This window comes from Nelumbo nucifera, chromosome 1, assembly GCF_055504915.1.
Source record: "Nelumbo nucifera cultivar China Antique chromosome 1, China Antique-T2T, whole genome shotgun sequence".
Lineage (NCBI taxonomy): Eukaryota > Viridiplantae > Streptophyta > Magnoliopsida > Proteales > Nelumbonaceae > Nelumbo > Nelumbo nucifera.
The window spans coordinates 188,642,140-188,670,118 of record NC_142649.1 but is presented as its reverse complement, the minus strand read 5'-3'; the positions used below and the strand labels follow the sequence as shown (position 1 = coordinate 188,670,118).

Genomic DNA, 27,979 nt, shown 5'->3' with positions numbered 1-27,979 from the left:
AGAAACTGGATATAAAACAAGAGGAAGTGGAAAAGGAATATGCATTTGATCGATCATACTTTACAAGGAGCATGTCGATTAACTTAACCTAGTCCAAGAAATACATGTACAAGAACCGAAAAGAATCTTAAGACCATAGGCTATGCTTTTAACATCCGAAGATAGTCATCTATTATTGACATGGCTGATGACCGGTAACCAGAACCAAATAAATTGTAATGGTTCAGGTAATGGTACAACATATAAAGGTCCCTCCTCTTCTCAAACCCTGGTTGCTTGGGCATCACCTGCAAAAGATGTTATGTTACAAATGTCCATCTTGGATGAAAATTAAGGAAGCAAAAGTTTCGTTAGTATACTCTAAATCCTTGTCTTCAGGTTTCCTTCTACCTTGGTTCTTTGAGCCAGTCTCTTAAAAGGCTTATGGCTTACATCTTGAGGCTTATGCCTCTTCAAGTATAAAGCACATTCATCACACCTTGAGATGCCTTTGTGCTTTGTGCCTATGTTTTAACATATTTAAAACCTGTTGAAGTTTGACCTGCCATAGAATTCTGTCTTGTTCGTTGACTGTAGAGTAAAGTAGACAGCAAGAAGTAGGAGAGGAAAGAAGAAAAGAGAGAAGAGAGAAAAGAGAGAAAGGCTGGTTCGAATTAGGGAAAAAAGTTAATCCCTTGATTCGGCCAGACCTATTATTATATTATTGACTTATTGAAAAAGACTTGAGTGCCCTTCTTTAAGTAAGAGGCACTCGAACTAACATAACAGTACACATCAGCATTCTCAACAAGTACAAAGACTGAAATACCCCTTCACTAACACCACTAACACTCCCCCTCAAGCTGGTGAGTATATATCATATAATCCCAGCTTGTTACATATGTAGTCCACTCTCCCCCGACTCAAGCCTTTTGTAAACAAGTCTGCCCACTGGTTTCCCGTACTAACATATGCAGTTTCTATCACCCCATTCAGCACCTTCTCTCTCACAAAATGACAGTCAACTTCGATGTGCTTGGTTCTTTCATGAAACACTGGATTGGAAGAGATATGAACCGCTGCCTGATTGTCACAGTAGAGCTTCATTGGAGTACTGATGTCATATCCTATCTCCTGTAGAAGGTTCCTCAGCCACACTAGTTCACAAGCAGTATGTGCCATGGCCCTATATTCCGCTTCTGCACTGCTTCTTGCCACAACTGTTTGCTTCTTACTTTTCCATGTTACCAGGTTACCCCCCAGAAAGGTGCAATAGCCTGTGGTAGATCGTCTATCAGACATAGAACCTGCCCAATCAGCATCGGTGTATCCTTCTACTACCAGTTTTCCACCACTTCTGTACAGCAAACCACGACCAGGAGCTCCTTTCAGATACCTCACAATCCTTAGCACTGCATTCCAATGTGGGACCAAAGGTTTCTGCATGAACTGACTCACCACACTAACCGCAAATGAAATATCTGGCCGAGTAATGGTTAGATAGTTTAGTTTGCCTACAAGTCGTCGGTATCTGCCAGGCTCTTCAAACACTTCACCTATATCACTGCTCAGCCTCGTATTTGTTTCCATAGGTGTCTCAGCCGGTTTAGTACCCAACAATCCTGTTTCTTCCAGTAAATCAAGCACATATTTCCTCTGGCACAAATTAATGCCATGCTTAGATCTTGCTACCTCTATGCCCAAAAAGTATTTCAACTTGCCAAGGTCCTTTGTCTGAAAGTGTTCCTGTAGGAATGCCTTCAATCTGTCAATGCCCATTTTATCATTCCCAGTCACAACGATATCATCCACATACACCACCAATATTATTTTACCTGCCGAAGAGTCAAGACTGAAGACAGAGTGATCAACTTGGCACTGTTTCAGACCAAACTTCTTGACCACCTCACTGAACCTACCAAACCATGCTCGAGGGGACTGTTTAAGTCCATAAATAGCCTTCTTAAGTCTACATACCTTACCATCCTCCCCCTGAGCAACAAACCCAGGTGGTTGCTCCATGTAGACCTCCTCGAGCAAATCCCCATGCAAAAAGGCATTTTTGATATCGAGCTGATGGAGAGGCCAACCAGACATAGCTGCAAGGGAGATGACGACACGAACTGATCCTATCTTAGCAACCGGGGAGAACGTCTCCGTGTAGTCAATGCCATAGGTTTGGGAGTACCCTTTGGCAACCAGCCGCGCCTTCAGGCGCTCAACACGACCATCTGGCAAGTACTTAACACTATACACCCACTTACAACCGACAGCCTGCTTCCCAGGAGGAAGAGCGGTGAGATCCCAAGTGTGATTATGATGCAAAGCAGAGAGCTCTTCTTCCATAGCACGGCACCACTCTGGAGAGGTAAGGGCTTCCTGGACATCCTTAGGAACAACCACGGAGGATAACAAAGATATGAACTGGCGATGGGAAGCGGAGAGGTGGGTAAGTGAAACAAAATTGGAAATAGGGTGAAGGGTGCAAGTACGCTTACCTTTCCGTAAGGCAATAGGAAGATCTAGGTCGGAGGCTGGTGTCGAAGCTGGAGCTGGATCTGTCGACGGTGATGAAGCTGGAGGAGCTGCAGCCGGTACACGTGGGCGATGTGTATACACGTGACGGATGGGTGGACGGTCAACCAATGGTGGCACCGGAGGCAAGGACGTAGGCATGACTGGAACCAAAGGAGGTGGATCAGCCACAGGAAGAGGAAGAGGAGGTGGTGATGTGGGGGAAGCAGCAGCACCGGACCCCACGAAGAACGGAGTAGACTCAAAGAATGTAACATCAGCACATACCAAGGAACGACGAGAACTAGGATGATAACACTTGTACCCTTTCTGAGTTCGGGAATAACCAAGGAAGATACACTTCAGGGAACGTGCATCTAACTTGTCAGTCCCGGGACTCAGATTATGAACGAAGCAGACACACCCAAATACCCGGGGAGAAAGCGGAAACGGAGACATGTTGGGGAATAAGACACTAAAAGGAGAACGACCATCAAGGATAGACGTGGGCATCCGATTAATTAAGAAACAAGAGGTGAGCATTGCATCGCTCCAAAAAGTTTTGGGAACATTCATGTGGTGCATGAGGGAGCGTGCCGTTTCTACAAGATGGCGGTTCTTTCTCTCAGCAACCCCATTTTGTTGCGGAGTATAGGTACATGAAGTTTGGTGTATAATCCCATGGTGGTCCAAGTATTCTCGAAAAGATGAGGACAAGTATTCACGACCATTATCAGAACAGAAAATTTTGATGTGAACACCAAATTGATTGCGGATCTCAGCATAAAATTTCTGGAAGATGGAAAATAATTCACTTCTTTCTTTCATTAAATAGAGCCACGTCATTCTTGAACAGTCATCAACAAAAATAACAAAATATCGGTATCCATTATATGACATCACTTTATAAGGACCCCAAACATCTGAATGAATTAAAGAAAAAAGACTCGACACACGGTTATCGACCCTAGAACGAAAGGGAACACGATGGTGTTTCCCAAATTGACAAGACTCACAATCTAAAACAGAAAGTTGACTCAATGAAGGGACTAAGGACTGCAACACTTTCAGCGAAGGATGACCAAATCTACAGTGCCACTGGAGAGGAGAAATGGATGACTGAAGAGCCGTTGACGTTCGTCCACCACCATCAAGATAATACAGTCCACCGGCTTCATGCCCTCCACCAATCTTCATCCCCGTCTTGAGATCCTGAAAAACACACATAGAAGGGTAAAAAGTGATGGAGCACTTAAGTGACTTGGTCAGCTTACTAACAGACATAAGATTAAATGGAAGCTTAGGTACATATAAAACAGAGGATAGGGATACAGGGTCTAGGTCAACATTACCAACACCACAGATAGATGACGTGGAGCCATTAGCAAGGGTAACAGATTGTGATGTTGAGCAATGAGTGAGAGATGAAAACACACCTGGAGTTCCCGTCATGTGATCGGAGGCTCCAGAGTCAATAATCCAGGGGTTGGGTGTGGATGCCAAACAAGCCATACCTGAGTGTGCAAAGGAAGCTGTGTTCTGCTGCGACTTGGATTGAACAAACCTCTCATACTCATCACGAGGAACACTCACCATCTCCTTGCCTGGACCATCTGAGGGAGTAGAAGGCATCGGGTCAGCTGACCGTTTCTCCTGTGTAGGGCTGAAACTGGTGTCACTAGTCATGGCATGGTTGGCCCACGTCGAGGGAGGACCATGTAAGTCATAGCAGTAGTTAATGGTATGTCCATCCAAACCACAGTGAGTACACTTCCGTGGACCCGAGCCACGTCCTCTACCACGAGCTCCCCCTGAATCTCTGCCTCCAGTACGACCACCACCACGGATGTGTGTAGATCCACCACTACCACTCCTGCCAGGCTGGGTTCCTCGAGTCCCACTTCTGCCACCTCGGCCTCTTGACACTGCAAATGCTGATTTATCGGAGACATTAGAGTCCATAGATCCAATGGAAGCCCTCCGAAGACGAGCAAACACCTCCTCTAAAGATGGAAGAGCAGATCCCCCTAGTATCTGGGCTCGTACTGGTTCATACTCAGACTTCAGCCCCACCAGAAACCGTGTTACATCAAGCTGCTCTCGCTGTTGCTGTTGAACTTTGACATCTGAAGTGAGAGGATGATAGACATTTAACTCATTACGGATATTCCTCACATTGGCATAGTACTCCTCAAGGCTCTGATTTCCCTGTTGCAGATTGAAGTATTCCTGATACAGTTGATATACCCTAGTGGTATTATCCTGACCTGAATACAGTTTCTTGGCATGATCCCACACCTCTTTGGCTGTGTCAAGAAACATGAAGTTCACACTGATTTTGGGTTCCATACTGTTCCACAACCATGTAATGATCTGTGCATCTTCCTGTTCCCAGTCTTCATACTCCTGAGAATTAGCGGGGGGTTTCTCCTCTCTTATATGCTTCACTTTCTTCTTCGCCTTCAGAAAAACCTCTACAGACTTGGCCCAAGGGACATAATTCTCTCCATTCAGTTTAATGGAGGTCATTTGGACATTCAGGTAGTCAGTAGATATCATGACACTAGGTTTACTATCACTGTTATCTGCCATTGCCGAACTCCCTTAATTCTGAGCACTGAATTAGGAGCACTACACACTGCACACTACACACAGACACTTCATCGAAATCTGCACACTGATTTCAACAGCTGAGAACTGCAACACCACAAACCCTACTCACCGAAGTCTGTACACTGATTTCAGCAGTATTAAATGTTGAAAACTACAACACCACAACCCCTACTCACCAAGGTCTACACACTGATTTCAGCGATATCAAAAGCTGAAAACCACACTTGTAACACCACCAACATTAATCCACAACTATAGGAAGCTTCACCATTAAGTAGACACTATTGCCATTCGAATCACACACAAACCAGAATAAACCCTAGCATAAACCCTAGCATACTGCAATCTGAGAACCCATCATGCGAACTGTACTACACCTCTCATGTATTCCATAACAAAAAAAATATATAAAAAAAACTTTACCTCATCGCCTGAAGGCCAACCATACGAAGGGCTGAGACACCACTGCACCACACGTACCAGCCCTAACTAGGGCTTAGAAACCACAGCAACCAATCACCAACGACACAATCGGAGGCATAGAGACCTCCTAGGGAAGAGGGCGATCACTCCTTTTCAGCCCTTTTCCCAGTCTCCAACTCACAACTGAGAACCCCAAGTGAAACCCTAATTCGAATGCGCAGAAGGCAGAATTCTAGCAAGTCTGATTTGGTGAACCTAGCTCTGATACCATGTTGAAGTTTGACCTGCCATAGAATTCTGTCTTGTTCGTTGACTGTAGAGTAAAGTAGACAGCAAGAAGTAGGAGAGGAAAGAAGAAAAGAGAGAAGAGAGAAAAGAGAGAAAGGCTGGTTCGAATTAGGGAAAAAAGTTAATCCCTTGATTCGGCCAGACCTATTATTATATTATTGACTTATTGAAAAAGACTTGAGTGCCCTTCTTTAAGTAAGAGGCACTCGAACTAACATAACAGTACACATCAGCATTCTCAACAAGTACAAAGACTGAAATACCCCTTCACTAACACCACTAACAAAACCATTTTGAGATACAACTTAAAAAATTAGAGCTTCTTAATAATTATTAAATGATTTGCAAGAATGTGGTACCTTTCTCTAAAGCTAATAATATCCTTAATTCCTTTGAATATGTAAACATATATTCATTTATATGATTTTTCTTACATAAGAATACATTCCTCCTATACAAGATTCTATACATCTTATATTAGTTTGATGTTTTTCTTAAGAATCAGTAACTCATGATTACGACTCATGAGCCTAAAGGTCCTTGCGCTTCACCCCATGCCTCCACAATCCACATTTTTAAATATTGCTTTGAAGTACTACTCTACCAACAAGATATTTTGCCCCTCTTCTCTCCTTGGATCAGGTATGATTTACACTCGGGTAATCTCATAAAGTTCTGGGAACATGTTTGGGTTGGGGAGACCCCTTTGAAAGAACAATTTTCAGCTCTATTTGCAAGTTCCACCCTCAAAAATGAACCAATTACCAATTTCCTCGTTTCCTCAAACTCAAATTCCGGGTTTGCTTGGAACTTGGGTTTGAGAAGAGCACTCAGGGACACAGAACTGGATAATGTTTCAACTCTTTTGTCCATTCTTGATGGGATTTTCTTGGAACCCACAAAGATAGATAGTAGGATCTGGTCTCTATCTCCCTCTGGATCCTTTACTTGTGCATCCTTCTTTAAAGCCCTGATACAACCAGAAACTCCTATTGGATTGTCATTCCCTGTCAAGGAAGTGTGGTGTAAACCTATTCCGGGTTTGCTTGGAACTTGGGTTTGAGAAGAGCACTCAGGGACACAGAACTGGATAATGTTTCAACTCTTTTGTCCATTCTTGATGGGATTTTCTTGGAACCCACAAAGATAGATAGTAGGATCTGGTCTCTATCTCCCTCTGGATCCTTTACTTGTGCATCCTTCTTTAAAGCCCTAATACAACCAGAAACTCCTATTGGATTGTCATTCCCTATCAAGGAAGTGTGGTGTAAACCTATACCTCCGAGGGTTGGGAGATTTTGTTGGGAAGTTTTCTTTGAAAGAATCAACACAGGTGACCTACTTCAAAGAAAAAGACCCAATAGCTATTTATCTCCACACTAGTGTGTTTTATGCAAAGCTGCTGGTGAGTCTAGGTACCACTTACTAATATCTTGTGTTTTGGCAAAAAATATTTGGGATTGGTTTGTTTCTTTATTTGGGTGTAGGTAGACACCTCCAACTAGTCTACAAAGCTTGTTTTCCTCTTCACCTATTGAATGCTCAACGAAAAGATCAAGAATTATGTGGAGATGCGTGAGAGCTGCTGTTTGTTTGACATTATGGGAGGAAAGAAATGCAAGGATCTTCTCGGAAAAGGAGAGAGGCTTGGAAAATATGGTAGAGTTGATTCATATTAGAGTAATACACTGGCTGAAGACAATGAAGGAGTTTACAGATTTTTCAACAAACGATTTGCTAAGAAAGTGGAAAGAAGTTGCTAGCTCAGCTACAAGGAAGAAGACTTTGAATATCATGTGGAACCCTCCACCTCCTAGTTTTATCAAACTAAATTTTGATGGCAGTAGCATGGGGAAGCAATGTAATAGCTTTGTTCTCTAGTCCAATTGGAGTGGGAGACTCCTTGAGGGCTGAGGTGTTAGCAGTGTTGGAAGGGGTGCAAAGGGCCAAAGAAATTGAAGTTAAGAAACTGATTATAGAAGGAGATTCTGCAGTTGTTGTGGATTGGTTGAAAGAAGACACTTCCAAGATGTGAAGCTACAGTAATGAGAAAAGAAAATTCAAGTTGCTGATTAAGGATATGGAAGTCCTATGTACTTGGGTTAAAAGAAATGCTAATTCCTTTGCTAATGGATTGGCTAGGCAAGGACTTTTTAGAAATTCTGGGTTTTGGGCTCAATTGTAAGGTTCTGAGTGTTTAAATCAAATGTATTTCTGTTCTGGGGAGTTAAGCATCCTTAGCTCCTCTTCCCTGTAACTTTTTTCCAATATTAATGAATTCTGTGGTTATTGATCAAAAAATAAAAAGTACTACTCTACCAATATTTTTATCAATAAACAAAGACTTTATTGGAAGGATTCTTAAGTCATTATACGGAGAAAAGAAGTTACAAACATGACCTCCCCTGATCTTTTTCTTTTTTTCTTTTTTTTGAGAAAAGAGAACTTATAAAAAGAAAAGAGTACATGACATGATAAACAACAAAACAAAAACAAAAAAAGGATTCTCGAGGATTACACAGGCATGGTCCAATTACTATACAAAGTATCCAAATGGGCCCTGGATTTTGCAAGATCATCTGCTATTACATTTAGTTCCTAGCCTTTGAGAAAAGAGCGATACCAAAATATCTGAATGAGCAACATGCAAAATACCTAGAAGAATGAATTTGCGGATTATCCTATCCTCATTCATGTCGTCAATTGTTTTCTTTGCTAGATGTCCACATGTAGAAAATGTTACAAAAGAATATACCTCAAAATAGGACTTGTAGAAGGATCCCCCAAATCCAGCACACCATGACATTCCAAATTCTGCTTCATTATGTCCATCTAGACAAGAAGATTAACAAATTAGCAAAGCATTAGAGATTAAAAGTAAGGGCCCATTTCTTGGTGCAATGGTAAAACCTGGGCTGACAAGCAGAAGTCTAAGAGTGACCACTTTGTGCCAAAAAAAAAGCCCAGATAGGCAGGATCAACAATTTATGGCCCATTATTTAAAGCTTAAAGAAATGGTTCTTTTGCTATAACCTCAATCCTTGCTATGATAAGAAACATACTGAAATACCATATGAATAGGAGCACATAATTTTCATCTTTAAGTCATTTTTTCAATACAAAATTTATAATAATGTATTTTTGGCAGAATATATGTTTAATCAAGGAACACAAAGTTCAATGTTTCTTCAATCAGATAAGATCTTCCAATTATATAGAATCTATGGAGCTCCCTTTCCAAGCATAGTTGTCAAGGTGACGCCTAGGCAACAAGACACCACATAATATTTTTATATTTCTATTTTATGTTATTAATAGTAGTACAATAAATATTATTAGACTAAATTATTCATATTATGTATTTATAGTATTAATGTTATTTTTATTTTTATACTTGTTTCTTTTTATTCTTTTCTTATTTGTTTGTGTTTAATTGACACAGAAGTCAGCATAGTCTTGAACCCTTCAGGACTTTAAAACTTGAATTGATATGAAATAACTTGAGGATTTTATCCAATTGACACAAAAGAAAAATCAATAGGACTTCTTTGTAGGAACAATACAAGGGCTTAATCCTTATAGTTTGTATGTTTCCTTTCTTATTTTTTTCCCTTATAGTTATGTTGATTTTTATCTTTTGATGTGGGCTTTATACTTATTTCATGAGGATTATGGTAATTATTAGTTAAAACTTAAAAATTACTTCTTATTACTAAGAAACATAAGGGAACTACCCTAGGGTTTATAATTTTTTATTTTAAAAACTCATTGTCTAGGTGGGTGCCTAGGTGACTAGGCAACAAGGCGCTCCCCTATCACCTAGCTTTGCCTTGACACCTTGAAAACTATGTTTCCAAGTCCATGTGGTAGTTAACAGATCTCCAAACCAACCCCACAACCTAAACTCTTGGCACATAGTTCTACTTCCATCTTCTCTGCCCAAATATTTCTCATAAATCACTTTCCTCTGTAACCCAGAATTTTCCTCTTTTTATGTCTTCCAATGCCCATCATCCCCATGCTCACATTTATAAACAACTAAGCACTCCATTAAATTATACTTTTTGTTCAATTTACGTCCTCTTTGATATAGAATAATGAGCAATGACTCAAACCATTACCAACTTCCAACTTATCTGCAATAGCATGAGACTCAAAACAAATGACTACTAAAACAGACATTAGAGAGATAAAAACTTAGTAACAATAATTCATCTCCAAGCAGAAGTAGCTAGCTGGTTTCCCTAGGAGTGCAAGTCGGGCCATGTTAGGTCAGACTGAGGTCAACCCTAACCCAACCCAAGCTGCTGAACCCAAAGTTAATAGGGATTGGGTTAGGTTCGGGTTGGCCTGACTTCTCTACTTTCTTTTGCCAAATGTTTTTATTTACTAGGCACAAATGTTGAGGTCGATTCAGTTTTAACATTATTATATATAAAATGACGTAGTTATCATGCTTTAGAAAAAAATTCCTTTAAACTTAAAATTGTTGGCATACATATATACATGCATATTAGATACATATTTACATGCATACGTTTATGGATTCAGAGTTGCATATATACATACATTCATATGAATACATGGGCATGTGCATATATACACAAGTGCTTACAAAAATACATGTTTATAAAAATTTTTCCAGATACAAATATGAAGTTAAGTTGGGTACGGGGGTTGGCCAAGGTCCAATCCAAAGTTAAGTCAGGTTCATACTTTTCAACCCTAACCCTAACTTCAACATGATCCAACCCAACCTGTTTTTTTCAGGTTGGGTAAGAGCTAACCTGGCCCAAGTTGCAGCCCTAGGTTTCCCAGAGGTAGTCACCCAGGAAACAACACATTCATTTCAGCATACAATTTTGTAGTTTAATCAATCAAGTCAAAGCTTCAACATACCTAAAAAAGAGTCCCTAATATGAATCTAAACTAAAAGCCTGTCAATACATCAAACAGGAAGGTATTTCCTCCATCTTTCATTACTAAATTAATATTCTTAAACATACAATTGCAAAATGTATTAGATCATGATCATATACAATTTGTATCCTGTTCAATCTGACAAATTTTCAAATCCCATGTAAGTCATTTTAGCTTATCTCATTAAGAATTTATAATATTGAAGTCCAGCTGAATCAATTAGTTACATAATGAACCAAATCCAGTTATACTAAATATTGTATGCACATAATCTTAGTATCTTTTGAAATTATCTGTCATGTTTTAACATACCTACAAATAAGAAAGTGGTATCCTTGAGTGGCTCATTGCATGCTCCATTACTGGACATATTTATATAGAAACAAATCAAGAAGCTCTAACAAGAAATGACCTAAAATATTTGTAAAGTTAACAAATGGCTAATCTTCTGTGCCACAACCACAAGGTCATGGCTTAAACTCCCCTTCCTTTAAAAAAAAATGTTATCATACATCTATCTATAAAGCTGATTACTTTTCTATTTTCATTTGACCCGAATAATAAACCACCAGATCTTCTAAAGTGTTAACAAACTCTGGTTGATCTCATACAATTAAAAGAAATGCTTAGTTTAAGATGACGCATCCAGTCCAGGTACCAATCTAAGAACCTGATCCAACTTGGACTTACAGTAGCATGCTGGGTCCAGTATAAGAGGGTAACCATTCTTGTCAGAGCTGATATTCCCACTCCATAAATCTCCATGTAGGAGGCATGGTTCAAGAACAGCACCTTCAAATAAAGGTCCCATATTCTTCACAAGTCTTTGTCCTGTTAAAAATCAAGAGAACAGGCATGGAAATAAATTATCTTCAACATGAATACAAGTAGAATAAGATGTCCCAAAAAGTATACAAATCTGCAACAGTAAAGCTAGCTCAGTTGAGCTGAGCATGAACTATGGTGGTCATGGTTCGCTACGGACATATAAGGATACATATAGTTTACTTTCAGACATACATATTTAAGTAGAGAATGGGCTTTTTACATTTAAACATTTGGGTCTATATCTGCCCAATAACTTCAAAGCCTATTATGTACAGAATTTATGTGATCCCAGATGAACAACCAATGAGCCCAGCCCCCAAGATATTCGGTTGGCACTTCAGGCTCATAATGAGACCAAGCCAAACCTAAACCTGATGATGAGTGGCAAATCTGAGAATTGGACACAGCTTAGTTTGGCTCAGATTCACTACAGGCCTATCTGTGTGTAACAAAAAGGCAGTAAAATTTGAAAATCTCATAGAAAGAGAGATTCCAAAAGGAAAAGATCAAGTTCCATTAACGTAACAGCAAAAGATTCATCTTATTGGCATCTTGCACAGCTGATGAGCACATCAGACATGTTCAATATGCCATACTTCAATAGGAAAAAAACTAATTTATCCTTCTCTCTCTCTCTCTCTCTCTCTCTCACACACACACACACACATAAATGAATGTGATAGAAATTGATATCATGTAAAAAGTTTGTATTACCACTAAATGCACAACCAAATAAATGTTTTGAGCATTTCATGATGGACACAATCAGTAATTAGTATTTTTATCAAGTGGTCTAACATTGACCTACTCATCTATGCCCCAGTGATATTGCTCTAATGCATCTGAAACTAATAGAAGCAAAGGCAATATGAAAATCATTATATTGTAGAGACAGTGAAATGTAGCCGTAGGGCTATTTTGTTTTTATCAATAACAAGAAACTTTATTAAAGATGTGAAACTATGTGAAGCTTAGGTACAAAGGGGAGGTAAAAAGACTTAGCTCCCCACCAAAGAATACAAGGAAAATTCAAAAGTTAGCCCAAAAAGTCGAAACCCTATCCCCCCTTGCTTTGCTAACCCATCAGCAAAAGAATTAGCAGTCCTCTTCACCCAGTTGTAATGAACCACAATATCCCTACTCAGCCAGTTAAATTTATTCTTCTCATTGTTATAACTCCATAATCCGCTGCCTCCCCCCTTTAGCCACCTAATCACCACCTCCGAGTCACCTTCAAGAACCAAACATCTGATGTTCAACTCCCTTTCTCTTTGGATACCTTCTAGGGCTGCGAGGATCTCAGCCCTAAGAGAGTCTCCTTCCCCAATTGGGCCTGAGAACATAGCAATAATAGCCCCCACCTCATTCCTGAATACTCCCCCAATCCCAAAAGGCCCTGGGTTCCTTATACAGATACCATCAAAATTCAATTTTATGAACCCAGAAGGAGGGGACCACGAAGGACTACAGGTCCTCTTACAAAGGGCAGAGGAGGTTATCTCCTTCCAATTTCTCACCACATTAGCCACAGAATAATCTGAGAACAATTCCATAGTTTTCAACCAATGTGCCACCCTTAACAGGATTAGATCTAATAAGTTTCCAATGGTTCTTTCCTTATCTGAAAATATTCGTGAGTTTCTTTCTTCCCATAGAGACCAACACACTGCAGCCCTAATACTTCTCCACATAGTCTTCCCTCTCTTCTTCGGCCATCTGAAAAAAGAGGGAGAGAACAAGCTTTGGACACTCCCAGGGGGAATCCAAACACACCCAAAAAGGGAAAAGACCACCACCAAACTGATTTGGCAACCGAACAAGTGACCATAAGGTTGTAACCAGTTTCCCCATCAACTTTACAGAGAGTACATCTATTAGGAAGTAAACAAGAGTTGGGTCTCTTCTTCTGAAGTAGGTCATTTGTATTAATTCTTTCCAGGAAAGTTTCCCAACAAAAACTACCAACCCGAGGAGGAATGGGCCTACTCCAAATTTCTTTAACCGGGAAAGACAACCCAATGGGATCAAAAGGCTGAGTTAAAGTCTCGAAAAATGAGGCACAAGAGAAAACACCTGAAGAGGAGGGAGCCCAAAATCTAGTGTCCTCCTTAATGGGATCCAAGAAGACATTTTCAAGGATGGCTAACAAAGACAACATGTGGTCCAAGTCTGTGTCCCTAATTGCCCTTCTCATCCCTAGGTTCCACCCAAACCCTAAAGGAGAGTCTGAGGGGGTTAAGAAGGAAGAAATTGGTTCATTTTTCAAATCAGAAAGAGCATACAAAGAGGGGAATTGGTCCATTAGAGGTGAGTCCCCGACCCAAAGTTGTTCCCAAAATTTTATTTTATTACCGGAGTTAAGACCATACCTGATACAAGGGGAGAATACTGGAAGCAATTTGTGTATGGTTGACCAAGGAGAAGCGGCTGTAGTCCTTACCAAGATTCCAGGTTCCCAACCATTGTCTTCCAACCCATGTATACTAGCCACAATCTTTGTCCACAACTTGTCTCTTTCCAACGAAAACCTCCATAGCCATTTCCCCGACAATGCCATGTTCCTCTTCCTAAGATTCCCAATCCCAAGACCTCCAAGCTTTTTACCTCTAGTTACCACCTCCCAACTCACCCTATAGTCCCGCTTCTCCTCTCCAGGCTCCCACAAGAAATCCCTCATAAGCTTTTCCAAAGTGTTAGAGACCTTTGTGGGGATCTCAAACACAGATGGGAAGTACACAGGAATATTAGCTAGGGTTGATCTAATCAAAGTGATTCTCCCCCCAAAGAAAGATAATTTTTCCTCCAAGAGGCAAGCCTTTTCCCAAATCTCTCCACCACCGGGTTCCAAAAGCTTACCTTCTTAGGGTTATCCCCCAAGGGGAGGCCTAAGTAAGCCATCAGCCAATCCGAGGTTGCACACCCTAAGACATCTGCATACTCTCTAAGCTCCCTCTCCTCCAGATTCACACCCGCCAAACTACTTTTATCCAAATTCACCTTGAGATTGGATACCCGCTCGAAGAGTTGTATTGCCAACTTTAGGTTCCGAATCCACTCAATATCCCCACCTTCACAGAAAAGGATAGTGTCATCTGCGAACTATAGATGAATAAGAAGTATCTCCTCCCTTCCTACTCTCCATCCTTTTATTAAATTCCTTGAATCTACTCTCTGAATTAATCTCCCAAGTACATCAGCAATCAGAGTGAATAGGAAAGGGGATAGTGGATCACCTTGTCTTATTCCTCTCGAGGCAGGGAAGAAATCCACCACAGTTCCATTCACCAAGATAAAGTAGTGGCAACTTCTAATACAACCCTAAATCCAATTACACCAACTGTCTCCAAAGCCAAAACTTTTCAACACCTTCAACAAGAAGGACCAATCAACCAAGTCATAAGCCTTCTCCAAGTTCAGTTTACACACCACTCCTTTCTTCTTGGATTTCCCAAAACTCTCCAACTCTCATTTGCAATCAAGATTTGAATAGTAATTGGTCTTCCCATCACAAAAGCACCTTGGTTAGGTGCAATTATAGAAGGAAGAACCTTCTTTAACCTTAGAGACAACACTTTTGCGATTATTTTGTAAACTGTTCACCAAACTAATAGGTCTGAAGTCCCTTGGTTGTGAAGCCTCTTTCTTCTTAGGAACCAGAGCAATGAAAGTGGAGTTCAAGCCCAGGTTGATTATTCCCCTTCTGTGGAACTCCTCAAACACTGACCTAATATCTTCCTCCACAATACCCCAACAATCTAGCCGTAGGGCTATTTTTTGTACTTTTACTTTTCTTTTCTATATATCTCTCTTTGTATTATATCTCTCATGTATATTAAGGGCAGATCTGTCCTTTTACAACTTAATATAAATATTTCTTTTAGGGTATCGACTGACACAAGTTGTCACACCCACCATTCAGTTGTGTTGTCTCTCTCTCTTTCTCTTTCTCAGTTTTTCGATCCGACTCTGACATGGTATCATAGCAGGTCACGATCTGATCTACGAGTGACTACTTCCTCACCTCTTTCTTATCTGTTATCTAGAGTACTCCCTAACAGTATTTGGGAGACTCTTGAGTGTTCTTAAATCCGATTTCTGAAGCTGCTTTTAATCAGAACTCGACAGACTTTGTTCCTGGACTGCTACGCCACCAGATTTCTCTTTTGGATTGGATCTCCCTCCAAAAGCATCGGATCAGGCTGAAACTTTAGATCTAGTGTCGCCCAGGGTAGATCTATTGTTTCCAATTGGTTTAGTTTGAATCGGATTTGATCTAGAAGAGTTTTGAGCCACTTCAGAGTTCGGCAGACCCTTACAGTTTCCTTTTCTGGACATTGACTGAAAGGTACTTCATTATTCTACTGTTTTGAACACTTCTCTCTGCGGTTTTTCTTGCTCTTGTGATTCAATGGCATCAGAAAGAATGGAAGTTCTCCCCATCAAGTTTAATGGTACGAACTATGCACTTTGAAAATTCAATTTCCAATTCCATGTCGAGGCGAAAGGTCTCTGAGGATATTTGGATGGATCAGTAATTAAACCTAATGATTCGGACATCAAGGGTCTTAATCAGTGGAGAATTGATAATGCAAAAATTGCATCTTGGATCTTAGGATCCGTTGAAACTAACACTGCAATTCCTATGACAGGATATAGGACTGCCTATGAGATGTATGAGTATCTTGAAAGAGTATATCAGCAATCAAACACCTCAAGACAGTATCAGATAGAGGCTGACATCTTCTCCTATTATCAAGAAGAAAGAAAGGTCCAACAATACTATGCCGGGTTTATTAACCTTTGGACCGAATATGAGCTTGTTCACATGGGGAATGATCCTTTAGAATGTTGTGTGAAGTATATGAAGGAACATTTCGATAAAAAAAAGATTATCCACTTCCTAATGCATCTCAGACCTGAATTCGAAGTTGTTAGATCAAATATCCTGAGTCAAGGAACACTTCCCGACTTGGATACTATTCTTGGTGAAATTCTAAGGGCTGAAACCAAATTTGCCACACAGACTACTCTGGATGGAAGGAAGGAATCTAGCATTGATACGGTTTTTCTAGCAACAAAACCGAAAGGGAAGAAGGACTTCTCTAAAATATAGTGCTATGAATGTAAGGAGTTTGGACATGTTTCTGTTGAGGGCCCGAGAATAGGATCTCATCACGGGTCGGTCCACGGGGAAAACCTCCTGTTTTCCCTTGTTCCTTCCTGTTCGTGATGAACCTATCTTGGCGCCTTTGGTGATTTGTCCAAGAGATCACCAACTCTCCTAACTCACTTGTTGACTGAATAATTTGATGATTTCATTCAATAAGGGTGTCTCCTTAAATAGGAGATTACAAGAGTCCTAATCTGAGGGAGTCTCCTTGTTGAATAGGGAGACTTCCAGTTCTTTCTTGCTAAGGATAAGATAAGCTAATCCTAATCTGATAACTTACTAACAAGATAAGATAAGAGCAATAAAATAAGATAAGAACAAGAAGATAAGAACTAGCAAGATAAGCTAATCTAATCTGGATGAGACTGCTGCTGCCGAACTGGGTAGACTGAGAATCACTGAATCATTACTGTTGCTGGTGGTGGGTCAGGTTTCTGCTGCTGCCGGCGGCGATGGTATGTCTTCCCGAGGAATGCGTCCATAACATTACTCCCCTCCTAGACTAAGAGCTTGTCCTCAAGCTCGAATTCCGGGTACGTGGCCTGGAACTCTGTCAATGGGATCCATGTGGCTTCGGCCAATGGTAAGTTACACCATTCCACCAAGACTTCAAGAACTCCTCGATTGAAACGAGAGCGGAGGAGAGCTTTCGGTTGGGGGATCAGTTTGCCATCTTTCAGGGGTGGTAGGGGGGGAACTTGGTTCGGAGGAACACCTGTAAATGGCTCCAGTAAGGAGATGTGGAAGACATCATGAATCCGGCTGGTCGCTGGCAGTTCCAGTTGGTAGGCCACACTGCCAATCCGTCGTAGAACCTTGAAGGGCCCATAGAACTTAGGGGACAGCTTCGGGGCAGCCCTGTGGCGCAAGGAGCGTTGCCGGTAGGGATGAAGCTTTAACCAAACAAATTGTCCTGGATCGAACGACAGTTCCCGATGGTGCTTGTCATAGGTGAGCTTCATGCGGAGTTGGGCCTGCTGTAAGCGAAGGTGGATGTCGGCTAGGAGGGCGTCGCGTTCTTGTAAGGAGTGATCAATTGCGTCCAAACGAGTAGAACCAGCTCGTAGGACAGCAAGCGGGGAGGGTCCCGGCCATAAATGACGCGAAAGGGAGTCATGCCGAGGGAAGAATGGTAGGTTGTGTTGTAACAGTACTCGGCCCAAGGGAGCCAATCCACCCACCGTCACGGTTGATCGCCGATGAAACAACGGAGGTACATTTCGATGGTGCGGTTGACCACCTCTGTCTGACCGTCGGTCTACGGCCGGTAAGCTGAAGAGTAGGCCAGGGTGGTGCCGTGCAGTCGGAATAACTCCTTCCAGAAGGCACTGGTGAAAACCGGGTCCCTATCGCTGACAATGGATTCTGGTAACCCATGTAAGCGAAAAATATGTGTGAAGAAGGCGAGGGCAACTAAAGTGGCACTGTACAGGTGTGATAGAGGGATGAAGTGGGCGTATTTAGAGAAACGATCGACTACCACAAAGAGAACTGATTTGCCACCTACCTTGGGTAGTCCTTCAATGAAGTCCATGGAGATGTCAGCCCAGATCTGTGACGGAATGGAAAGGGGCTGAAGGAGGCCTGCTGGGTGTAGGTTTTCCCATTTATGTTGTTGGCATGTGGAGCATTTCTGGACAAAATCTCGAATGGAAGTTTTCATACCTCGCCAATGGAAATCAGTCCGAATGCGGTGTAGCGTTTTCTGAACGCCTTCATGGGTGGAGTTATGGATGCTGGTGATGATGGTGGAAATCAACGGGGAGTCGGACGGAAGATGGACCCGTCCCTTATATAGTACCAACCCATCTTGAAGCGACCAATTGGGGTCGCCAGTGCCTAACTGGATCTTCTGGACCAAGGGTGACCATTTCGGAGATTGTGGTGTTGCCTTCTTAATGTCGTCAAACAGAGAGATCCGGGGTTGGGAAATGCCATACAGAGTCATCGCATCTTCATCTCGCCTAGATAAGGCATCAGCTGTGCGATTGGAGGACCCCGCCTTGTACTCTACCCGAAAGTCGAACCCGAGCAGTTTGCTAACCCAATGCTGCTGAGGGGCAGTGGTGAGACGTTGCTCTAACAGGTATTTGAGGCTGTAATGATCAGTTTTGACGACGAACGACCGCCCCCACAAATATGGTCTCCAATGCTAGACGGCTCGGGCGAGGCCGATCAGTTCGCACTCATAGGCTGGAAGCTTTAGATGCCGATCGGCCAGTCGGCGGCTGAAGAAAGAAATTGGGTGCCCTTGCTGCTGTAATACGGCGCTGATACCTACTCTGGAAGCATCGCACTCGAGGGCGAAATTAGGTAACTGCAGGACCGGGGTGGAGGACAGGGCAGTCCTTAGCGCCAGAAAAGCTTCATCTGCTGTGTTGTCCCAGCGGAAGGAATTTTTCTTTAACAGGTTGGTTAACAGTGCTGCCAACAATCCATAGTTCTGAACAAATTTGCGGTAGTAACCCGTTAATCCAAGGAATCCGCGCAAGGCCTTGGCTGATTGAGGTTTGGGCCATTCTTTGATAGCCTGAATCTTGGAACCATCAACTGTCACACCCTGCCCATGGATGACGTGGCCGAAATAAAGAACCTATCGCTCCCCGAAGGAACACTTGGACCTTTTGAGGAATAATTTGTGTTGGCGCAAGAGCTCAAAAACTGATCGCAGATGATGCACATGCTCTACCCATGATTTGCTGTAAACGAGGATATCGTCAAAGAAAACTAAAACAAATTTGCGCAGATGGGGCTGAAATACCTCGTTCATTAATGACTGAAATGTGGATGGGGCATTGGAGAGGCCGAATGGCATGACCAAAAATTCGAAGTGGCCATGGTGGGTGCGGAAGGCAGTCTTCTTCACGTCGCCGGAAGCCATGCGAATCTGGAAATACCCTGATCTGAGGTCCAAATTAGAGAAATACTACGCACCATGCAATTCGTCCAGCAGTTCGTCCACAACGGGAATAGGGAACTTATCCTTGATTGTCCGGTCATTGAGTTCTCTATAGTCAACACAGAACCTCCACGTTCCATCCTGCTTTGCCACCAATAGAACCGGCGAAGAGAAGGGGGAGTGACTTTTGCGTATGATTCCTTGTTGCAGCATCGCTGTACACTGTCTTTCTATCTCATCCTTCTGTAGGTGAGCGTAGCGATAAGGCCGAACAACGACTAGCGCTGACCCTGCCACTAAAGGGATGCGATGGTCGCAAGCTCGGGGAGGAGGGAGTCCCTTGGGTTCCTGGAATAAATCTGAAAACTCGGCGAGGAGTTTTTCCATAACTGTCGGCTTTGTTTGAAGAGTATGGACCTGTGGTCTCTTTTCTTTAACCCTGCAACCGTTCCATGAAACTTGTTTCCCATTTAGGTGAAATGTCATCGTGAGTGCACTAAAGTCCCATAAAATTGGCCCTAAGGTGATTAACCACTTGACTCCAAGAACAATATCGAACCCATCCAATGAGAGCACAAATAAATCAACAAGAATAAGTTCAGAATTGACCTGTATCGGGACGTCCTTACAAATCCCTGGACTGTGAACTTTCTCACCATTTGCGACGGCTACCTGTAGCCGTGGCCGGAGTTCCATTGGTAGTTTTAACTGCAGGGCGGCATGTTCACTTATGAAGTTGTGTGTGCTCCCTGAATCGACGAGAATGCGCACCGACTGACCTGCGATCTGTGCCTGTAACTGCATGGTCTGAGAGGTTTTAATACCGGTGATCGCATGGAGAGAGATCTCTGGCTCGAATGTGGCAGGATCCCCTTCCTCCTCCTCTTGCTCATCGATGAGAAGGCAAAAAAGCCTCTTGCATCTATGTCCTGCCGAGTAGAGGTCATCACAGTTGAAACATTGACCTCTCGCTCGACGTTCTGCCATTTCTGCTCTGGTCAAACGCTTGATGGGAGGAGTGGCCATGTTACTGCCTGTATTTGTCACTGCTCTAGAGGTGGTGGTCGTGTGAGGTTTCAATTCCCGGCTGGTAGCCGAAGAGGGGGTCGTTGCTGCTGATCTTGGGGGCACCCACGAGTTTGGTGGACGACCCACATTAAAAATTCCGCGGCTGAGATGCAGCTTGCGCTCAAATGCGCGGGCTAAGTTCATGGCTGTGACCAAATTTGGGGGATTCTGCATTTCGACATCCACTCGCAGGGGTTCTGCTAGCCCTGCTGTGAACATATCCACTTGCTGGTCGGGTTGCACGGAGGATGCCCTCGCGAGGAGGGTTTGGAACTGTCGTTGGTATTCAGCAACTATTCCGGTCTATTTAAGGTTAATTAGCTCGCCCAGCGGGTTGCTGGTTAGTGGGGGTCCGAACCGAAGAAGGCAATAGGATTTAAACTAGGGCCAACTGAGCCCGGGTTCTTCTTGCTCTAACCGATAAAACCAAAGTTGTGCTTCTTCTGTTAAACGAAAGGCGGCTAGGCTTACCTTATCCCGGTCATCTGTTCGTTGATTCCGGAAGAACTGCTCGCAGCGATACAGCCAGCCTAGGGGGTCTCCGTTGCCGTTGTACGACGGGAACTCCAGCCTGCTGTACTTGGGGACGACGGCTGCTCCATGGCTAACGGACTGCTGTTCGCCAGAAGACTCCGACAGATCTGGTCGGCGGTCGTTAGCGGCTGTCCCTCCTTCAGAGTTCCTTTCCCTGCTAGAAAGGAACACCTCCATCAGACGTCACAGTTCCCTCACTTCGCCTTTGATCTCATGAACTTCGGAGCTGGTCTCCACGAGTTGGTGCTCGAGGTTGTGGACCTTGGATGGTAGCTGTTCCAGATGTCCCATGACGCCTTGCTCTGATACCAAGTTGTTGAGGGCCCGAGAATAGGATCTCGTCACGGGTCGGCCCACGGGGAAAACCTCCTGTTTTCCCTTGTTCCTTCCTGTTCGTGATGAACCTATCTTGGCACCTTTGGTGATTTGTCCAAGAGATCACCAACTCTCCTAACTCACCTGTTGACTGAATAATTTGATGATTTCATTCAATAAGGGTGTCTCCTTAAATACAAGATTACAAGAGTCCTAATCTGAGGGAGTCTCCTTGTTGAATAGGGAGACTTCCAGTTCTATCTTGCTAAGGATAAGATAAGCTAATCCTAATCTGATAACTTACTAACAAGATAAGATAAGAGTAATAAAATAAGATAAGAACAAGCAAGATAAGCTAATCTAATCTGGATGAGACTACTGCTGCCGAACTGGGTAGACTGAGAATCACTTAATCATTACTGCTGCTGGCGGTGGGTCAGGTTTCTGCTGCTGCCAGCGGCGATGGTATGTCATCCCGAGGAATGCGTCCATAACAGTTTCTCACTACAAGAAAAAGAATACATACACCTACTGTAAGCAGGTTGGCCATATTATCACTAAATGCCCCACTCGGCCTCAGAAAAGCAATGGATCAAATCAGAAGAAAGGAAGCTACAAGGCTTATCAGACAGGTGTAGATGGATCAGATGTAGAATCCTCTATTACTTCTATGACTGGGCAGAATGACACCTCAGGTTGCATGTCTGAAGAACGAATTCAACAGCTCATGTCCTCTGTTATCTCTTCAGCCTTCTTTGCTATGGGCCTGTCTGGTAAATCTCCTACCTATTGTCCCTCACCGAACCATCTATGGTACATTGACTCAAGAGCCTCTAACCATATGACAGGGGCCACTCTTGGCCAGTGTCCTAAACCCCATCTCCCCAAAAAAAACACATTGTTACTGCTAATGGTGAGAAATTAGATATACTTGGATGTGATGATTTATATTTATCTACTTCTAAGTCATCTCCATTTCATTTGTCCAAAACCCTATTTGTACCTAAGCTTACAACCAATTTAATTTCTGTTGGCCAACTTGTAGAGGAAAGTAACAATGTCTCATTTACTTCTAATGGTTGTTTGATATAGGACCGACAAACTGCGGAGGTGAAGGGGAAGGGGCGTAGACTGGGAAGACTCTTTGCATTGGAATTTGAGAAGAATAAAACTGTCTGCTTCTACTTCATGTTTGATTTCTACTACTTCTAGTTTTGAATCTGTTAATTGTAATAAAGATTGGCACTTGTGGCATAAACGACTGGGCCATCCTTTCTCTAAGAAACTTGATCAATTGTTTTCCTCTAGTAGTTTACCTGTTTCTAATGTTTCTCTTAAAAATGTGAATAAAGACTGCATTACTTGTGGCTTATGTAAGAGTCATATTTTGCCTTTTCCTTCTCATTCTAAACATGCAACAGTCCCTTTTTATTTAATACATAGTGATGTTTGGTCGTCTCCAATTGTCTCACGGGTGGGTTTTAAATATTTTGTAACCTTTATTGATGACTGCACTTGTTTCACTTGGACCTATTTTCTTCGAAAGAAATTTGAAGTGTACTCCGTATTTCAGCACTTTCACACCTATGTTGCCACTCAATTTGATGCCCAAATTTGTGTGCTACGATCGGATTCAGGGGGAGAGTATATTGATGGAGATTTCCAAAACAACATGAAATTCAAACCCAAAAATCTTGTCCAGGCACCCCACAAAAAATAGGGTTGCGAAAAGGAAAAATGGGCATATCTTGAGTGTAGTCAGAACCCTTTTACAGGATTCCCACGTACCCTCTTGGTTTTGGGTGGAGGCGGCCAGCACTGCTGTGTATCTCATAAATCGTCTTCCGTCATCAGTCTTGAACAATTTCTCTCCTTTTCAATCCCTCTTCCACAAATCCCCAGACCTATACATGCTCAGAGTATTCGGATGTGCTTGTTTTGTCCACCTTCCACCCCATGAACGCACAAAGTTAACTACACAAGCAGCTTTGTGCGCCTTTATAGGGTATAGCTCTGAACATAAAGGGTATCTTTTCTATAACCCTTTGGTTCATCGTCTTTGAATTTCTCGTAATGTAGTTTTTCTTGAAAGTGTGTCATTTTGTGAACATATTGTGAAGTTCCCAGCTCCTTTTGTTTCCTTGCTGCATAGTTTTGATTCTACAGGTACACCGGATACTCCATTGTCACCTCTACAACAACTTCAGACCTACTTCAGGAAGCAACGACCTTCTTCAGTCTCCATCCCCCCCTCTACTCCACCTCCAGTTACTGATCCGGTCACTCCAACTACCTCGTAAGTGTTCAAGATCTTCCCTCTGAACCTATTGCTCCTACTTTACACCGTTCCTCTAGAATTTCTCGTCCACCTAACCGTTATGGTTATTCACCAGACCATAGCTCCTTTCTGCCATTTTATCTACCACAGACATTCCCAGATCTTATCAGCAAGCTGTAGCAGAACCACACTAGAAAGATGCAATGGATTCTGAGATTCGAGCAGTTCTGGAGAATGACACCTGGGACCTAGTCAAAGCTCCACCTGAGACATCTCTCATAGGAAGCCGATGGGTCTATTCTGTGAAACTAAAATCTGATGGAAGCCTAGACAAATACAAAGCTAGGCTTGTTGCACAGGGTTACAAACAGGAAAATGGGATAGACTATGAGGAGACTTTTGCTCCGGTAGCTAAGATGACCACTGTACGACTTTTGATGGTTGTGTCTGCAGTCAAACAATGGATAATTTATCAGATAGATGTCAAGAATGCTTTTCTCCATGGGGAATTGAAAGAGACAGTTTACATGAAGCCTCCTCTGGGATATTGTACAGATCTGCAGCTTGTTTGTCGTCTGAATAAGTCACTTTATGGCCTGAAGAAAGCTCCTAGGATCTGGTTTGAGAAGTTCAGATCTGTCATCATTGATGCTAGCTTTATTCATAGTCCTTCTGATTACTCCTTGTTCACCCTAAGGCGGAAACAAGGAGTAACAATATTACTCCTTTATGTTATGATATACTCATTACAAGGGATGACATAGAAGGAATTTCTAGGCTACAATAGTTACTCAATGAATCCTTCAAGATGAAGGACTTGGGACCGTTGACATATTTCTTGGGCCTTGAGGTGAGTAGAAATTCTCGAGGCTACTTTATTAATCAACAGAAGTATGCAGCTGATCTGGTTAAACTGGAAAATCTTAGTGATTCTAAGATTGTGGACACTCCACTAGAACTGAATTTGAAACTCAACAAAGATGATGGGTCTCCCCTTGAAGATCCTACCCTTTATCGTCAGCTAGTGGGCAGTTTAATCTATCTCACCATGACTCGGCTGGACATATCTCATGCAGTTCAGATAGTACGTCAGTTTGTGTCTTCTCCGAGATAACCACATTTATCTACAATTCATTGGATTATAAGATATGTACGGGGCACACTATCACATGGGATATTCTTCTCCTCATCATCTCCCATTCATCTTATGGCCTATGCAGATGATGATTGGGCTAGATGCCCTGACACCCGACGGTCTACAACTGGCTGGTGTGTCTTCCTAGGCAACTCCCTTATCTCATGGAAGTGCAAGCAACAAGCTACTGTGTCCAAATCTTCCACTGAAGTTGAATACAAGGCTATGTCTTCCGTGTGTAGTGAGATCATATGGCTTCGGGCTCTTTTATTTGAAATACTAAGTGAGACACCATTGTCTATTCCTCTTTATGCAGACAACATCAGTGCAATCAAAATTGCATCCAATCCCATCTTCCATGAGCGCACCAAACACATAGAAGTTGATTGCCACTTCATTCGCAATCTCCTTCTTAAGGGTACCATATCTCTTCCTCATGTCTCCTCCGGGCTCCAACTGGCAGACTTGTTAACTAAAGCAATGACACAGGCTCGGCATCTATTTCTCATGGACAAACTGATGCTTATTCCTAGGCATCAGTTTAAGGGGGGAGTGTAGAGCCAGTGAAATCTAGCCGTAGGGCTATTTTTGTACTTTTACTTTTCTTTTCTGTATATCTCTCTTTGTATTATATCTCTCATGTATATTAAGGGAAGATCTGTCCTTTTACAACTTAATATAAATATTTCTTTTAGGGTGTCGACTGACACAAGTTGTCACACCCACCATTCAGTTGTGTTGTCTCTCTCTTTCTCTTTCTCAATTTTTCGATCTGACTCTGGCATATATAGTTTTAGAGTAAAATTCACAAAGAAGCATGCAGCTGACTTGATTGTTAATTATAGGCAGAAATATCCTCTCCATAGTGATAATGTCCATTTTAATGAGCTTGTCTATATTTATTTCGTAGACCAGTGGGGGTGGCTACCCCCTTTGTATGTAGCCAAATTTCTTTAATACCAAAAGTATATATATTCCTTCTTATGATTTTTTTCTTCGATCAATTTTCATCAATGTGAATACAAGTAATTCTTACAAAAATATGGTACCAAAATCATTTTAAAAGCATATTATTGCTTTGAGAATTAGATTACCTTTCTCATAAATGGTGGAATCACCAAATTGATCCTTTGCCAACTTCAGTTGATATCCCAATCTATGCTCTGCATAAAATTGAACCCAATCTGATGACCAAGTGTTTATCTGTGGAGTACTGTAGAAACGTATATAAGTCCATTAGACTTCAGCGAAGTGCATAAGATTACATCCGGTACAACAAATATAGAGCCCATAACAACATCAAATTAATATAATTAATTCTCTTCCTCAGAATGAACCTAACAAAGAATGGAATATGGATTAAATGCCTATATTTAGTACAGAAATGGAGAAAGAACAGGTCAACATCGACCAAAAAATGTCACCTGCCTATGGTATTGTTGACATCAAAACCAAAGCCCTTGTTTGATTTGCCAGCTTTATGCATTTCAGCAAGCTTCCTTCCTAGGACTGACTGAGAATAGATAATTATAAAATAAATAAGATACCAACTCATTCCTACCAATATTAGAAGCACAAATCACCAGTCTCACCTGATCACCTCTAGATGAACCAAACTCAATGAACTCCATGATAATATAAGATCCACCTGATGGTAATGGCCCAACCTACAAATTCAACAAAATTCACTTTTATCCTATATAAGGTTACATAAGTTAAAATCAAAAAGAGAAGTGAAAGCATGTAACAAGCTACTAATCTAGCTTTAATTATATTTAACCAGTTAACCGAGCTTGCCACCTTAAATGGCTTTGGCACACGGATTGATTTAGTCTCGTACATAGCACTTAAACCAAGAGACTCTCCTTCAAACATTGATGGTCCAATACTCCTGAATCATAATTACAGAAGATAGAAGTTTTAGCGTTCCTTCAAATAGGGCATATCTTGATGCTAAAAAAGCCAAACGAGAGAAAATAATGTTTAGGTCACAGGTACAGACCCTGAAATTACATTAATGGCACCTGCTATCTACTGCTACTCAATGCAAAGTGGTATGCCACAGAATTGCGCCAAAAATCAAAATTTACTTAAGCTGTTGTTCCACATAAATCATCAAAGCCAATATGCACACGGGAAAATTAGTAGAAGAAGCATTTTATGGTATGTTAGGTATCGAAATGAGAACTAGCATAGAACAAATAATGTTGAAGGAGTTCGATTTTAGGTTCCTGTCACGCTAGTCTGCTTCTAGCTAGATTCTAAAAACCACCAAAGGAAAATGCACAAATCAGAAGCATATTGGTGGGAAATTGAATATGACTGTCAATTCCTCAGAAGACCATTTTAAGCTTATACCTGTTTGACTTGACAAAAAAGGGACCAGCATCAGTGTCATATCGATTTGCGCGATTGATGCAACCACCACCGATTGGACTGATTCTTGTAATCTGCGTCGCCTTTCCTTCCGTAAGAATCCACTCACTGATTGGATCATCACTTAACGCTGCCACTGTCGAATTAAATCCAAACGCGAATATATCATCAAATATTGTTCAAATTAAAAGCTCTTCTAAAATATGAACAATTATCAAGTCATAATTTCCTAAGACCCATAAATTGGTTTCATTTCGGGCAACAGTTAGTCCAAGTACTTGAAGAAAAGGAGAGAGGGAGAGAGAGAGAGAGAATTGTGAGGTTCATTGTTGCTTACTGATAAAAGGTTTACGGAGGTTGCGTTTGGTGAGGGATAAACGATGAAGACGAGGTGAAGGGAAACAGCAGGAGAGCGAACGGACTCCTACGTGCGACAGCATTATCTCTCCCTCCCCCGCTTAAAACCAATCCAGTCGGTGGAGGCGTCCGTATGGTCTCGAACTTATTGGTCTCTCTTTTATGTTTTCTGTAAGGTCAATGCAGGTATTTAATCCTACATTCAGGGGCATAGAAGGAATCTGAATTATCCATGGCAGGATTTCTCTCATGATGTTCGGTAGTGTGCCAAGTTGAAATTAT

The 27,979-nt window shown here is 42.0% G+C and overlaps 1 protein-coding gene across 3 annotated transcripts; it reads right to left on the bottom strand.

The window, feature by feature from the left end:
• Positions 1-27: 27 nt before the first annotated feature.
• LOC104596179 (Protein kinase superfamily protein) lies at positions 28-27,917 on the bottom strand. 3 transcript variants are annotated; one of them, XM_088895657.1, is made up of 9 exons: positions 27,678-27,917; positions 27,323-27,476; positions 26,765-26,855; positions 26,557-26,631; positions 26,389-26,477; positions 26,059-26,177; positions 11,428-11,568; positions 8,473-8,649; positions 28-287 (listed from the first exon to the last, which is right to left on the bottom strand). In XM_088895657.1, exons 1-9 carry the CDS (start codon positions 27,778-27,780, stop codon positions 262-264), a joined length of 975 nt encoding a protein of 324 aa, XP_088751783.1. In that variant the 5' UTR covers positions 27,781-27,917; the 3' UTR covers positions 28-261. The 3 variants fall into 3 exon arrangements, with proteins under 3 accessions (XP_088751783.1, XP_010255538.1, XP_088751785.1); XM_010257236.2 differs by having other exon boundaries at positions 8,573-8,649; positions 27,678-27,910; XM_088895659.1 differs by lacking the exon at positions 11,428-11,568 and having other exon boundaries at positions 8,573-8,649.
• Positions 27,918-27,979: the final 62 nt, after the last annotated feature.

What these genes read in the sequence shown, in the direction of transcription:
- LOC104596179 (XM_010257236.2), bottom strand. Translation starts at nt 27,780, where the DNA reads ATGCTGTCGCACGTAGGAGTCCGTTCGCTCTCCTGCTGTTTCCCTTCA. An exon ending in CCTCCGTAAACCTTTTATCA is followed by an intron (nt 27,477 to 27,677) that starts GTAAGCAACAAT and finishes TTAATTCGACAG; the next exon opens with TGGCAGCGTTAAGTGATGAT. An exon ending in ACTGGACCCAGCATGCTACT is followed by an intron (nt 8,650 to 11,427) that starts GTAAGTCCAAGT and finishes CTTCTTGTCTAG; the next exon opens with ATGGACATAATGAAGCAGAA.